Here is a 16255-nt window from a genome sequence, read left to right as displayed (position 1 = left end):
GGTTAAGAAGCAAACATCTTGCCACTCATCCATGCCTGTATCTATTTGTAGATGTATACACACGCACGTGTAAATTTGTGTGTGTGTATAAATGTATGTGTGTGTGTGTGTGCGCGCGCGCGCGTATATGTGTGCGAATATTTCTGTGCGTGTGTATGTGTTCATACACACACATATGTATATGTCTGTCTATCTGTGTATATATGTGTTTGTTGTATGCATGTTTGTATGTATGTATGTATGTATGTATGCATGCATGTATGTATATGTACACATACACGTATATGAAACAAAAACATAGTGTAACTTGTTAAACGTTATCAGTCAACATTGCCATAGCAAACAGTTCATTATGATTGGCTCTTTAAATACAAACGTTCTCTTATCATTCGAAGAGAGTAGCTGTGTACGTGATTAATAAATTTGGTGGGTGTCTGTCTATTTTATTTAAAATATTTCCCAACTTCTTACAGGGGATATTTAACACGCTTTCCATACGGATTATGAATATTATCCATCTAACAACATTTCTTTCCTCTTCATTCGATGTTAACAATTACTCTTGTTACAGGAGACACATATTACAAGTACATGTTTTATCAACGCTGAAGGCCGGAAACAAAATCGACGTCGATGTTATTTAAGCTGTGAAACAACTTATTTTGTAACTTTCTTTTAAAAATAGAATAATGATAATTGTTCGGTATTATCATGAAGCTTGAATTACGTAGCAACTATGATTTCCCTTTTTTGTCCAATTATTATCAGCTTAAACTGGCGTTAACTTTATTGTATGGTAATGTGACGTAAAGACACCTTCCCTGTATATCCGGCTTATTGTTGAAGCGACATAATAAATTTGGAAGGAAACGCAAACACATCAGAGTGATTCAGAGAAAATGTCAAAGAAAGACGACCGGCGTTCGGAAATTTTACCCATGTTTTGTTGACAAATTAATGTAAGTAGTACTGATTTACATTTTATATGTTATTTCTAAATTATTTATTTCTGATCCGCAGTCCGTTTCCCTATCTGCTGATTCTTATTTATGTCATATGTCGTTGTCATATGTTCTCTGATTTCAATTTTTTTTTTAACGACGTTTAGTGTTAGTTCATTTTTATTAAACTAGTGTTAATATTACTTATTCATTCTTTCATTCATTCATTCATAGTCTAACACTTTATTCACTAGAGTTATTCGCGTTTGGTGAACAAAGTTTCGATGTCATTCTTTGAGATGATGTTGATTACATTCATTAAAGAAACGTTTGAGTCGAGAGTTCTAACATGTTACTCTTAATTCACATATACATTTACTCATTTTGTTCGTTTGTTACCATTTTAAAAATATTTGCTATATTAAAAATGATAGGCCAATGGTATGCGGGATCCGAGATGCCACCCTTCTTGGGTTTCATGTTTCCCAGAATTTGGGACAGATATCCTTAGAGCTCAAAAGAATATGACGCGAACCACACGGCACTCTAAGTTAACAGATACAGTGTCAATGTCTGTTGCTTTACCGGATCGGAGTAACTAAGGGGAGAATCATCAGTCGGACTTGATCATGTTGATGGTTAGGGCACCATACTGTGAAAATAGAAGACAACCAAACATATAAAATCGAGGTACACTTATGTACTTTTTACTTGATCACAAAGTGATCTACTCGAAATGTCATTCCTGAGTTCGCTAACATACCTTAACCCTTTAGCATTTAAACCGGCCATATCTGGCCCAAATAGTCTACCTGTGTTTGAGTTGTGTGTGTGTGTGTGTGTGTGTGTGTGTGTGTGTGTGTGTGTGTGTGTGTGTGTGTGTGTGTGTGTGTTCAAACTGTTGAGATACAACCACTCACTTTTACCCTATTATGTCATTCTAATAGTAAGCAATCGCATCATCGAAATCTCAAAGCTATGAGACAATGCATGATTAATTAAAATCAATGAGAATAAAAAAGCTTTACTTTTGACAAAATAATTTGAATGCTAAGGAATTCATCTCGTATTTTACTTTGTTTTTATTTTCTTTGTTACTTTATTCCAATTTTGCTTTATTCCAATTTCTTGGATGCTGTCGAACAAAAAAATACCGAATTCTAACAACACAATTTCTCTCTCTCTCTTTCCTTCTCTCTCTCTCACACACTCTCCCTCATTCTTATTTTCTCTCTCTCTCTCTCTGTATACATATATATATTGCGTGTGTGTATTCGCGTGTGCGTGTTTCTGTGTATGTATGTATACATGTATGTATGCATGTATGTATGCATGTATGAACGCACTTAAACATGCTTACATGCAGGCAGCTATCTGAACACATATGTATGTGTATATGCATGTATGTACATTCATTTTCTTGGTTTTAGTTTTCAAATTTCCCGCCAACGAAGAAAGAGCCAGTCTGTTGCCTATAAGCAAGTAAACATGACTCTTTCATTATAATGTGTACATCAACTGCAGCCTTGTATGTATGCATGTATATTTGGATGGATGGTTGGATGGATGGATGTAGGTAGGTAGGTAGGTAGGTATACAAGCATGTATGTATACATGCACACATGTACATCTGCGTGTACATACACATGCATAAGTAGAAATAGACATAGGTGTCATTGCAAATGTGGATCATAACATATGCTAAACATCTTGTTTTACATATTTTGGGAATGACGGATAGTTTGCAGCTGTAATCGCTTGATTCGACGTATTCTTCCCGATTTTGTGACATCCAGTTTTTTTAGATTGATACTGGGGTAATTAGTTACCTATTCAAGTGCTCCAATAATTACTAGTAGATACCTACTGTTATAGACCAGGTGGAATAACTGCAGATTTCTCATTAGTTCAGTGTAGATGTTTTCGTTTCCTGTAATTTTTAACATCAACTGTACCTAATTTATTTTCCCCTTCATCGTTGTCTGGTTTGTTATAATTGTAATGAATAGTTTCCTAGATTCTTAGCCAGGATTCGAAACGGAATCTACATTTTTCTACGAGTTCCTTTCCTGTTGTTCTCGGCTTTTGCACTTCGAAATTCATGAGAGCCAAATGTCACACTTAGGTTCTATTGTTTAAGCTAGTTTCTTTAGGTTAAATAGGGATTAGGTAGTGAGAGACTTCGACGCCTAACCGAAGAGCATCTGTTTCTCTCTCTTCATTTATGGATTGTCATCGAGCGACAATACAACTTTCACCCTATCTACTTGACAGCCCGGAAACTGTCTTATTCCAAGTATAACGATGATATACAGCAATTAAAATAAGAAGAAAAAATATTGCTAATTGAAATGGCCCTTTTTAGTTTCATTGTTCCAATGTAAGATACAAATAATTTGCCATTCTGTAGGTACGTAGCTTCATTTTTTGTTGACTGCCTGGTAACAGGCGGAAAAGGGAAAAAGAAAAATAGTAAGTGTAGGCAAGTAGTGAGTGTAGTCTCTCGAATAAGGTGCATCCTCGTCGGCGTAGAAAGAAAGAGGGAAGAGCTGAATTTGGCTACTGTGTTTATATGTTTGAAAACTGGATGTAATTGTTCTCGGCTTTCTCACTTCGATATTTATGAGAGTCAACTGTCACACTTAGCTGGCTCTCATGAATTTCGAAGTGCAAAAGCCGAGAATAATAGGAAAGTAATGAATTTATCCCTCTCGAACTGTATTTAACCCAAGAATGTTTACTTAAACACTAGTACCTAAGTCTGACAGTTGACTCTCATAAATATCGAAGTGCAAAAGCTGAGAACAATAGGAATGGAACTGGTAGAAAAATGTAGATTTGGTTTCGAATTCTGACTTACAATCTAGGAAGCTATTCATTGCATGCTTAAATGATATTGAAGCCTGGACAGAAACATGCCATTAGTATTCTGTCTATTATGCATTATTATGCCCTTCACATCACTATAGCTTCAGATATTTATATCCTCAGGATTATCGTTCCTATGAATTGCGTTGTATAATGTTCAAGTTACGACATCACTCTTCATATGTAGGAAGTATTGTGATGACATTTTCGGACGATTGCTTATGATGTTGTGATTTCTTCAATGTTAATTCCACAGTCTGCATTTATTGTTGTAACTGCTCTCTTCTTTCTATTGTGCTCTCTTTTCTTTATTGAGCTCTCCTATCTCTATTATTCTCTTGTCTCGATTGTGCGTCATTTTTTTTATGTGTGTTTTTGTTATTTCTTACTCGTACAGCGTAAAAGCTTATCTTTCAAAGTGAAAGTAAATATTCCAGTTACTAGTCCAAAATAAACTGCACTGTTTTCAATGTTGTTGTCACTCTCAATATAGCTATGCATGACATTTTGGTGATCTATACACATCTCTTTTGATGACCTGTTGCAATAGGGTTGTGCAACTTTACTAGGTGTATGATCCGGGTCATCATTCAGGAAATACTTTCTCTTTTCCAACTCCCATGATGTTATCTGCCTCATGTATGCAGATGTGGTCCGTGACAGAATTTCGACACTTGATGATTAGTAGATGTCGAAAGGATACAATGTGACATTCAAGAGCTGTTTGAATCGATGTTAAGCTTTTACTGCCTTAAAATATTTTTCGAAGTAGTCTATATCAGTGTTGATGTTGAAATATTTGGGATGAGTTATCAGTTTTCATGTCTTAACATCAATATCCTGGATCATGTCTAGCGTTCAGTTGAATAAACACAAATGATGGTATGCGTACTACTACAGCAAACATATTGTGAGTTTCTTAAAAACCATATTCCTTGTTAAATATCATAGGCGATATTTTCATTCATCTTAACACTATTTTCATTGACCTTAACAATTATCGAAGAAACTGACAGAAATGTTATTAGATGGGCTTGTAGTTCTCTCTAGTTTTACAACCATTTAAGAATATAATTATCCTGGCCAAATTCCATTCTTGTATCTTTTGAAAATGTCGTAACCAGACCAAAGTTTTTCTTCATATCATTCATATTCACGGCATATATTTTCGAAACCCTCACAAGGAAGCAATGTATGTATGTATGTATGTATGTATGTATGTATGTATGTATGTATGTATGTACGTATGTATGTATGTATACGTAAATACACGTAAATATGTATAATATATTGTATTCTTTATTGTTTAACCAATTAAATTTTGTACAACTAGTGTTTTTGCTTTTCTTTCAAACCATATAATATATTCTTTTCACAGGACATTTTAACCAGGATTGAATAACGGATTACCAAAATTCTCAACAATGAATAATAGTTCAACAGATTATAGTTCAACAGAAACTGCGTCCAAAATCCTATGGGGGTTTTTCTCTCCGATCCTGTTATTTGTTGGAGTTACAGGAAACTGTCTTGTTATTACTATTTTAGTGTTCAAGCGCAAAGAGGTGGTAAATTCTTCAATAATTTTCAGAAGTGTATTAGCTGTAACTGACATGATTATACTGTGTACTGTTCTAACTAAATACTGGGCTCAATATGTAATAGATGTTGATATGCGTAGCGTTTCTAGTTTCGGGTGCCAGTTCAATTTATTTATTACTTATGTTAGTATGCAATATTCAGCTTGGATTATTGTCGTTATGACTATCCAACGTTGTCTTCTTATTCACAGACCTTTCACTTTTAAACGACTATGGACTACGAATGTATCAGTTATAGTACTTGTCTGTGTCTTTATTTTCCTAGCTTTGGTAGATTGTCATTACTTCTTCACGAATGAAGTACAGAAAAATAATTGTGTTTCAAAAAATGAAGAAATAGAACACTTCGAAGATTTTGTTTTTGTATTTATTGATTTGGCATTTTTGTGCCTGATTCCTTTCGTCTTCATGCTTGTAGGTAACATATATTTCATGTTAGTTATGAAAAGGCAAAGTAATTTTCGTAGATCACTCACCGAGGGCCAAAGAAATGCCAATACAGGCATCAATCAACGAACTGCCCGAATGACACGCCTTGTCATGAAACTCACATGGTTGTTCCTAGCAACGACCTTACCAATCTGTATTGAAATGATTGTCGATTCTGTTTACAAAACAGATAACGATTCCTTGGCAGCTTTAGACCTTGCAAAAACCATCTGCTATTTGATCCAACTGACTGGAATTTCACTAAATGTTTGCATTTACATCAACTGTGATAATAACTTTCGGCAGCAGTTAGGAGTCATGTTCAACTGCTACAGAAGAAAAGAGTAAGTATTTGAATTTTACTGTTTTTAGTTTGAGATATTTTCTAAACAAATATAAATTTACTACGCCAACCACAAAATAATATTTTAAGTTTACTCTGTAATTCTTCCATCAATACTTTGGCAAATACGGGGAACTAGTTCGCTGATAAGGTCACAATAAGCTCGAAACATTTCCAGCGTTGCTCCCTGTATTTGCTGGAATAATTAAAATAATATTAGCTATTGACTAACATTGATTTTTTCTCGTCGCAAAGCAATTTCTAGTTAACTTTTAACCATTATGTTAACATTCAATTAACCCGTTCGGAAAAAGGAAAAATTGCTCTGGTAATTATCAAAAATTGGATATTCAAAAATTTTAGAAAATGTTTCCTTTTTCCGAATGGATCAATTGAATGTTAGCATAATCAACATAACGAGCGTTGAAAAGTTAACTAGAAATTGCTGTGTGACGAGAAAAAAACTATATTAGTCAACAAGTAACGATAATTAAATTATTCCGGCAAATACGGGGAGTAACGCTGGAAATGTTTTTGACTTATTCTGACCTTATCAGTGAAGTAGATACCTCGCATACATATACATATACCTATATATATAAACATACATACATAAATATACATAAATATGTGTGAATACGCACATACAAACACACACACACACACACACACATGTATATGTATGTATATATATATATATATATATATATATATATATATATGTGTGTGTGTGTGTGTCTGTGAGTATATATAAGGTGGGTGAAAAGTAAGTAGGCATTAGAAATTGGTAATAAAATCCATATTCCTTTTATAAAATTATCGAAACAAATTATAAATGTTCTTTGTTACAAGGGAAAATGAAAGTAAATCTTCATATTTCAACGTAAGCACCTGTGGCGTCAACCAGTTTCCTCAAACGGCCAGTGCTGGAATGAACAACCTTCTGAAGGACGTCATCTGGGATATCATTGTGAACCTCCTGAATCCGTGTCTCCAAGGTTTTGCCTTATACACTCCTCTTTTGTGTAACCGCACAGGTAAAAATCACATGGAGTGAGGTCTGGACTTCTTGAAGTTCTGGACTTCTGAACTTCTGCGGTCACAGTCTTTAGGTTTTAGCTCCTGCACGTAATGGGATTTCCACAGACGAAAATTCAATTCTTTATGCATTGTATGTCGTTTTAGTCCACTTTCCCGAGCTACTTGACGTGTTGATTTTTGCGGGCCGCGATTAAACATTTCCTGCACTGTTACCACGTTTTCTGCCGATCGGGGTATGGTTGGATAGTCACTTCTTCTTGCATCGTTCACAGAGCCCGTGGTCATCAGCTTTGCATGACCCAAGTTGTCTCCGAACGTAGTGCTGCATGCTTACCTTTCCATGCACGCCACTATCTCTGAACCAAAACAATGGAATTCCACACTTCATAGCGTGCTGCTATCCTAGCTCGCTCCTGGACAGTCAAGCGACAGATCATTTAGAAAATAAGAAATAAGAAGTAAGATAAGAAAATAAGAAATCCTCATTAGTGTTGTCTGTTTAAAAAATGTTTTCGTCATGACTTTAGTGACACTAAGAATTCTATAAGCAATTTCTAATGCCCAGTTACTTTCCGCCCACCCTACATATGCAGCTGAACCACCGCATGCACACAGTGCTTGATATTATTTATATTATTATACTCATGTGCACATTACAAATTTCACATTGCACGACATTCTACATAGCTTTGAAATCCAACTGCTACGGTGAATGCACAACACACTGGCTTTCACATAAAATATTATTAGCAGCTATAGGAAATTTCATCCAGTTTAGTCTTAACATCTGTATTAAAAGAAGAGGGACTCTAGTTCATTAAGGCAATTTGTAAAGGTATTTACATAACTTAATACGTTCATGAATATTAGTAGAAATATAGTTTATTAATAATAATGTTTTTCCTTCCTCAATTGTTGTGACCTTGCTTAAGAAATTCTGAAAAATGCAATATCATTGTAATCACTGTATAAATTGAGGCTGCAAAAATTTCTCCATTGTTTTATACTTTCAATAATCTGGAAGATTTTCATCTGTTTCACTTTATTTATATTTCCTTATACATGTTGATTTATTTTTCTGCACAAGATATGCCGACCTCTAGTAATGTTGCAAAGTAGAGTGACATGCATGATAACGTTACATCTTGTTGTTCTGTAATACTTATCCTAAAGATGTTTTCCATTCTTGACTACTAATAGTGAAAAAAAAAGTGATAGCTGTAATAGAACTAATAGCAGTTGTAACATTTATACCAATAACAATAGAAAAGCATTAATCAATTGGAACGACATTAGAAATACTTCCATAATTTTTTATTTAGAAATTCAAATCTGCCGACGTTCATTTTCTTGTTTATTTATTGTTTGTTTAGTTTTGTTTGGTTTTACCTTGATTGTTTTATTGATTGATTGACTGATTGATTCATTGATTGATTGATTAATATTAACATTTAACACATTGCACACACACATAGCAAATTTCTCATTACAGCAAATTTTAGATTGTATTTTTGCAACTGTGATATTTTATGATATAAGTGAACCAGGGCTTCATTCTACTGGATTATGATTAAGGTACTCTATGTAGTGTATAAAAGAGGAACAGCATTTGAGTCCTCATGGATAATTCATTCGCCCTGAAAAAATTCTGTTACAATAAACACATTGTGAAACACTGTGTTTACAATGTTTACGATACTTAGTACTCATCTACTAAGTATAGACTTCCTAGTACATGAGTAAAGAATGCCGGTGTTCAGTTCACTGAATTCGGTGAATTCATCAAACACATTTCAAAGCATGATAATAGCTGAATAATATGTGCAACATGTCAGCAATTAGTCAGTAATGTGTAAATTAAGAGATAGCTTTATAATTATAAATATCTGCACAGCTGATAAGAGAGCATACGATTTAAGACACAGACCCCACACCTACCTCCGCACACATTCAAAACGAAAAGCTCTCTATATTAAGTATCCTTCAAAAACTCATTATTTAGGTTCATTAATAATATATATAGATATGGCTATGTGGTTAAGGAATTTGCTTCGGAAAAACACGGTTTCCAATTCAGTCCCACTACGTGGCTCTTAGGGTATATCTTTTTTGTTATATACCCTGACCAATCAGTGCTTTGTCAGCAAATTCCATATGTGGAATTTGGTTGGCGGAAACTGTGAAAGGATCAGTTGTGTGTGTGTGTGTGTGTGTGTGTGTGTGTGTGTGTGTGTGTGTGTGTGTGTGTGTGTGTGTGTGTTTGATATTGCATAAATAATTAATATACACACTCTAATGACACATATATAAGTGCCTATTTTCTTCTGACTCATAGATTCTTAGAAAATTGTGTGCGCGCTCGCGCTTGCTTTTGTCTCTTACCGCTTAGCAACTGTTGTTGGCTTGTTTACGTACACGTAGCCTGGAGGTTCGGCAAAAAGAGACTTTAGGATAAGTACGAGATTATAAAAACTAAATTTTTGAGTCGATTTGATTGACCAAACCCTTCAAGGCAGCGAAAGAGTTAATCAGAAGCAAAGAAAGGCACACAACGACAGAACACCTGATGCTAGCTAGGCGCAGATGAAACAACAGAAGAGGACAAATTCGAAAAAAAATGTGTTATGTTTTGATTAGTGGAGGCGCGTGGCTTAGTGGTTAGGGTGTCAGCATCATGATCGTAAGAATGTGGTTTCGATTCCTGGACCGGGCGATGCGTTGTGTTCTTGAGCAACGCACTTCATTTCACGTTGCTCCAGTCCACTCAGCTGGCAAAAATGAGTCACGCTGCGATGGACTGGCGTCCCGTCCAGCTGGGGAACATATACGCTATTCAAACCGGGAAACTGGGCCCATGAGCCTGGCGAGGTTTTAAAAGGGCGCATTTATTTATTTATTATGTTTTGATTAGTTAATGTCATTGCAGAGTTAAATTTACGTTACGTTGATTAAAACGTCTGTTAAAATGTATCTGTTTCTTCTAAAAAAAAAAATACTCCACTGTATCTAGAAGTGAACTTGCCAAAAAAGTCACAAGTTAACACATCGATAATTTACTGACTTGAATGATGAAACTTTTGCTACTGAAACGCCATATTTACCGTTTGAACAGAGAAAGAAAATTGGAACACATTTGCCGTTGATTAAATTTATTTATTGAATATAAACGTTGAGAGCTGTTTCCAAATGTTTGTGACAGTCTGAGACTATTGTTAACATTTCCAGCTACGGTAGCTGTAGCAGAATCTTTTAGAAAACTCAAACATCGAAAACTCTGCCATGTTAAAACCTGATTTGTTAACTTAGTGATATTTAACTTTTGATTCAAGCTTTGTCAGAGAAGTTGGTTTTGATAATTTTATACAAAATGTTCGTAGATAACGGGCCAGAGAAATTCATTTCTTTCACTGAATAGCTTTATCGTTGCTTTGTTATATTGTTATCAGGTCATGCTAGTGCACAGAAAATATAGCATTTACGAAAGTTTACTGGTGGTCATAATACAGATAACCTCAGATGTTTTAACATGTTAGTCGTGTTTTCGTAATCATAAACCAAAATCTGTCTTTATTGGTATTTATTATAACCATATTTTCTGCAAAAAATTATTAATCAAAGAACCCAAAATTGAGTATTTAAGATTCATTTGGGCCTTAGACATCAATTTTGAGAATGTCACAACCCGCGGGGCTCTAAAGCAGTCTTGTTCCGCAATGCAATATTTCTCTCTGATGCCCTGCATATCTTAGTTCTGTCTCACATGAAACAAGATCTTGCCCAACCTGCTAATTCAGACGTAGGAATCAGCAGACTACAAGTATCAAATGATCTACTCATGGAAGTAGAATACATTGACTGAGATCCTGTATCAGTTTTCTATTTTACAAATGTTTGTTTGGGTTATGATAAACATTTTTATAAAGCTTTATCTACATGTTTGCGGAGGCGCAATGGCCCAGTGGTTAGGGCAGCGGACTAGCGGTCATAGGATCGCGGTTTCGATTCCCAGACCGGGCGTTGTGAGTGTTTATTGAGCGAAAACACCTAAAGCTCCATGAGGCTCCGGCAGGGGTGGGGGTGATCCCTGCTCTACTCTTTCACCACAACTTTCTCTCACTCTTACTTCCTGTTTCTGTTGTGCCTGTAATTCAAAGGGTCAGCCTTGTCACACTGTGTCACGCTGAATGTCCCCGAGAACTACGTTAAGGGTACACGTGTCTGTGGAGTGCTCAGCCACTTGCACGTTAATTTCACTAGCAGGCTGTTCCGTTGATCGGATCAACTGGAACCCTCGACGTCGTAAGGGACGGAATGCCAACAACAACAATCGACATGTTTATGTACAATATATGCCTAATAATTTGTAATACAATTTAGGAAATACAACACTCGTAATACAATTTAGGAAATCTTCATTGTTTACTTTGTTAGATTTTCGAAAATTTGACATAATTTTCCATTGTAGCCGATTCTATGGCACCTCCTACAAACCATACTGGGAAAATCTTTTTGCGGCCACATTGCGCAGCAATTTCCTTTCATGATAAGTGAACGGTAGCTTATTAGTATATTGTAAATTACACGTGTTTGAAATAACCAGAATATTTGTCGTTGACCCGCAGTCCTATTTAGCTCTTGTAGGCCATCTTGTTTATTTTCTTTGGATCTCCTTATCGTTCTCCAGAGATAAGAGTGACTTTGTGCTGGCTGAATATCTTTATCTAGTATACACGTGAAGGCACGTGGCTTGGCGGTTATGGTATTCAGCTCGCAATCGTAAGGTTGTGAGTTTGATTACCAGCCGTGCATTATGTCCTTGAGCAAGACACTTTATTTCCCGCTGCTCCAGTTCATTCAGCAGACAAAAATGAGTGGTACCTGAAATTCAAAAGGCCAGCCTTGTCACATTCTGTGTAACGCTGAATCTCACTGAGAACTACGTGAAGGGTGCACGTGTCTGTGGAGTGCTCGGCCACTTTCACGTTAATTTCACAAGCAGACTGTTCTGCCAATCGGATCAACTGGAACCCTCGTCATTGCAACTGACGGAGTATCAGAATACACTGATTACATTCACTGGTGAACTTTTTCTTTGAATCTTTGAATACAAATAATTGTATTTCGACTCATTTTGTTTGAGACATGACTGGCAGTTCTTGACTAAAAAGCATAATTTTGATACGAATGGTTCTATGGAATACTGATTTTTTTGTTTTATTGTTGAGTTTTAATCTATTTAACACAGTATTTAGCTTGGGTTGAACAGACATTAAATCAGTCGCAGTGTGATTTATGTAACTTTCGACTATATTTGTTACATCCCACATTACAGAACTGCTTTGCTTTTTCACCTGTCCAATTAAATACCTTTTTAGTGGGAGTTGTGGATTTCTCTTTATTCATTAGAGTACCGTCCAAAATCAATTCAATATGTTGCAGGATTTGCTTCCATAGAATTTTTTTAATTCGTTTTCATGTATTCTAAGTCATTCCACACACAATTTTATAAGAAGGTAGGAGCATATCTAGTTCTGTTTCATTTCATGTTGATACTTTTTACTGCGAGTAAGATATAAGAGTTTATCTCTCCCTGGAACTGTATGAAGTTGGCCTTCAAATAGCCAACGAGACACTAGACGTTTTGAGAGACGAAAGAAAAGATAAAGAGCAGATTTATGAAGAGGTAGGCTTCGATAGTGTGAAACATGTACACATTGTGAAACGTACCTAATAGACTCTCAGAGTCTATAAACAGTTATAACTTAGCTTCCATGAAAACGTCGGCTTTTTCTTACCCAATCTAAGTTGCTTACGGGCATCTATAGAACTGAACATTTTGAATACATGTTTACGGGGTAAACAAGCTAAAGGTAATGAAGTTAGTGCATCCCTGATCTGCACAGATAATGGCCATGTATAGAGTATGTTTACCATAGATTTAATATGGCATGCGGTGGCCCCATCTTAGTCTTTAGCATTTTTCAATTTCTATCGTTGTCTGTCCTTTTTTTTCTTGTAACCTCTTTCATTGTAGCTTCTATTTTGTATTTGTTGACTTCCTTGAGAACAGAAAACCGTTTTGTTTTTCTTATATTCGTGTTTTGTTTTCTATTATTCTTCACGAGATAGTTTTGTGATGTAATAGTAGATATTATTATTAATATTGGTTTCAAATTTTGGCAAAAGGCCAGCAATTTTGAGAAGGTGAGGGCAAGTCGATTCCATCGACCCCAGTGCACAACTGGTACTTATTTCATCGATGCCCTAAAGGATGAAAGGCAAAGTAGACCTCAATATTGGAAAGGCGACGAAGGTGGAGAGCTGGCAGAATTGTTAATACACCGAGAAAAATGCTTAGCTGTATTTCGTCTCTCTTTACGTTCGTAGTTGATTGGAACTTGGTAATTAGAACTTACTGCGATATTTCCAGTATTTTTGTTTTGTAGTGCTGTGTTTTCTGTATGTACAACTTGAGACGGTACTTTGGGTACTTCGAACTCACTTTTATTGGAGCCCTTGGTTCTCTATGGATCATAGGTTATCAATATCGTTCTCCACTGTTCTCGACTCTGGTTTGACTTTTCCCCTGTTAGGTTTTGTTAGTTTTGAATTGCCATCCCTGCTTCTGTGACTCTGCATTTTTCTAAGTAGGTGTATTGGCCTTTCGCAAACCTATTCTTAAATCTGGTTGGTTTCACGAGCCGGCTGTTCCGTTGATCAGATCACCTGGAACCCTCATCGTCGTAACCGACGGAGTCCCAGTTTATGTATGGTTGCGAATGTTGTGGAGGAGTTGTATGTAGCTCATAATGTTTTTGGCTCCCGAATGTTTAATCTCTTGAGTGAAAAGGTTAGTTGTACTTGATGTTCTCCGATATTACTGGTTAGAAGAGACACGGTGGATTTGATAGAGAAAATGAATGTAGTACGAGGATATGAGATTAAGGGTTGTGTAGAAAGCTGTGTGTACACTTTGTGAAGGTTTAGATATGTCGTGTAGGTACAAATCTAAAAGATCGGGTGAGAAGTGGGATCTTATGTACTCCAAAGAGGACTTTGCAAGTTCTGAATGTGTTTTTTTGAGTGCCTTTAGAGGAGCTTTCTCTGTTGCAAGAAGACATGCCACATTTCCGGTTTGCGTATAACATTCTCCCTTTCTCTCACAGTTCTCTGAGGCCTTGCAAAAATTAAGGGATTTTGGGCGTTCCTTGACTAAGCGGGAAATAAACTAAAAGACATTTTTATAATTCATTATTCATTTTATCTCTGGCTTTATGACAGAAATTCCTTTTTATGTGGATATTGCTGTGGTTATTTTTATTGCTACGGTTGCTGTTGTTGTTGGTGGTAGTGTTTAGAACAGTAGGGATAATTTAAGGAAATGTGGCTGCTATTTCTAGAAAGTCGAGGGACACATAAAACCTCTGCGCGGTTCAACTATGGGCACGAGGTTTGAAATTTCGACATAGCTGTGGTAATTACGTTGAGAACTGATTCCTACAACAGCATTAAGCATAGTGGTGTAGCTGGGGATAGAAGAGGAGAGCCGTAGGATGGTCTACTCCGGGGGTTGATTTTATGGGGATAACACTATTGGGTTTCTTGTCTAAGCTTTGGGGCCTGAGTGGGGTCAGCAACTTAAAGGTTGCCACGCCACTGAGTAATAAAGATGTGATTCGGAGGAGACAAAAAAAAAATATGTAAATCTTTCATTACCACCAGTTAACGTCAAGATTAACAGCAGCATACTTATCTGAATAATGTATTTGATCGATCCAAAAATATTGCGTGTTTCGCTTTTTAAACTCGCTGCTAATTTTGGAATAATCTTTCCTGTAACTATGTTTGTGTAATATACAACTGGGAAGTATATATTTCTGTCTATTGATTTATATTGTAGCAGGGATTCGAAACCGAACTGCTAGTTAACCTATCAAATATCACGCCCGAACCACAATAGATTCATATGATCAGTTTATTTAGCAACCAATCAGCGTAAAGCCATCGCATGATTCAATCTTCTAGAATCTTCTTGTACCCCCATAAAACGCCACTTTTAGCGGTAATTAATTGCAGAATGCTAAGGCAGCTAAGCATTATGGATACATCTCCGATCAAGATACTGGCACCTCCTTGACTACGTCCCAGTGCGCCAACGAGACCAGTCTGACGTCATGCACACCAGAGTAATGCCTAGCGCAGAATGCCACACTGACCTGGTCCGTTGCAAACTCAAACCCCACTTCAAGTCCAAACCAACAAAAAAGACAGGATCGGCCAACAACAAGGAAACTCAAAACTAGCAGTCTGCAGTTAAACGAAGTGAAAGTAAACTTCCAGGTGGGACTACAGGCAAAGCTTGATAAATCCAATTGCCTATCAGATCCCTCTCCAGAAATCCTATGGGAACAACTGAAAACCGTCACCCTTCAGACCTCTTCAGACCTCCTTCGGTTTACGAAGAAAAAGAACAAGGATTGGTTTGACGAAAACGATGTACTGATCCTGGAATTATTAAAGAAGATGGGGTCTGCCCACCAAGCACACTTGGCACAACTGTCCTACCCAGAGGAGAAAGCGGCCTTTCGCCAAGCCTGCAGCTTTCTGCAACGCAAACTCCACGAAGTTCAGAATGGGTGATGGGCCAACCTCGCACGGAGAACACAGGTGTGCGCTGATTCTGGTGACTACAGCGGGTTCTACGAAGCTCTCAAGGCAGTTTACGGCCCAAAACATCAAGTCCGGAGTCCTCTACGCAGCTCCGAAGGCTAGGCGCGTCTCACCGACACAGCATCCATCCTCAACCGCTGGTCTGAATACTTTCATGCCCTCTTAGTGCAACCCGTGTTGTCCAGGAAAACGCAATCCTCCACATCCAGCAGCAACCAGTCAGAGTGGAACTAGATGAAACTCCATTCCTGGAAAAGACCACAGTTGCCATTGGATGGCTGAAGAGTAGAAGGGCAGTAGGAGTCGATGGGATACTACCAGAGATACAGAAGCATGGGGATCCTGTCATACATGCTAAACTC

The 16255-nt window shown here is 36.9% G+C and overlaps 1 protein-coding gene across 3 annotated transcripts in view; it reads left to right on the top strand.

The window, feature by feature from the left end:
• Positions 1-314: 314 nt before the first annotated feature.
• The window catches only part of LOC106876063 (uncharacterized), a 35884-nt gene continuing 19943 nt past the window's right edge, over positions 315-16255 (top strand). Inside the window, exons 1-2 of one of the 3 annotated variants that reach the window (XM_014924467.3) lie at positions 315-959; positions 5188-6183. In XM_014924467.3, the coding sequence (XP_014779953.1) occupies positions 5234-6183 (950 nt within the window). In that variant the 5' untranslated portion in view covers positions 315-959; positions 5188-5233. Of the gene's footprint in view, positions 960-4458; positions 4720-5187; positions 6184-16255 lie in introns of those variants that run through there. The other 2 variants (XM_089355761.1, XM_052969832.2) reach the window with 2 other exon arrangements.

This window comes from Octopus bimaculoides, chromosome 7, assembly GCF_046866305.1.
Source record: "Octopus bimaculoides isolate indiv1 chromosome 7, ASM4686630v1, whole genome shotgun sequence".
Taxonomy (NCBI): Eukaryota; Metazoa; Mollusca; class Cephalopoda; order Octopoda; family Octopodidae; genus Octopus; species Octopus bimaculoides.
The sequence above is the reverse complement of the archived record's forward strand: the minus strand, read 5'-3'. Positions and strand labels throughout refer to the sequence as shown.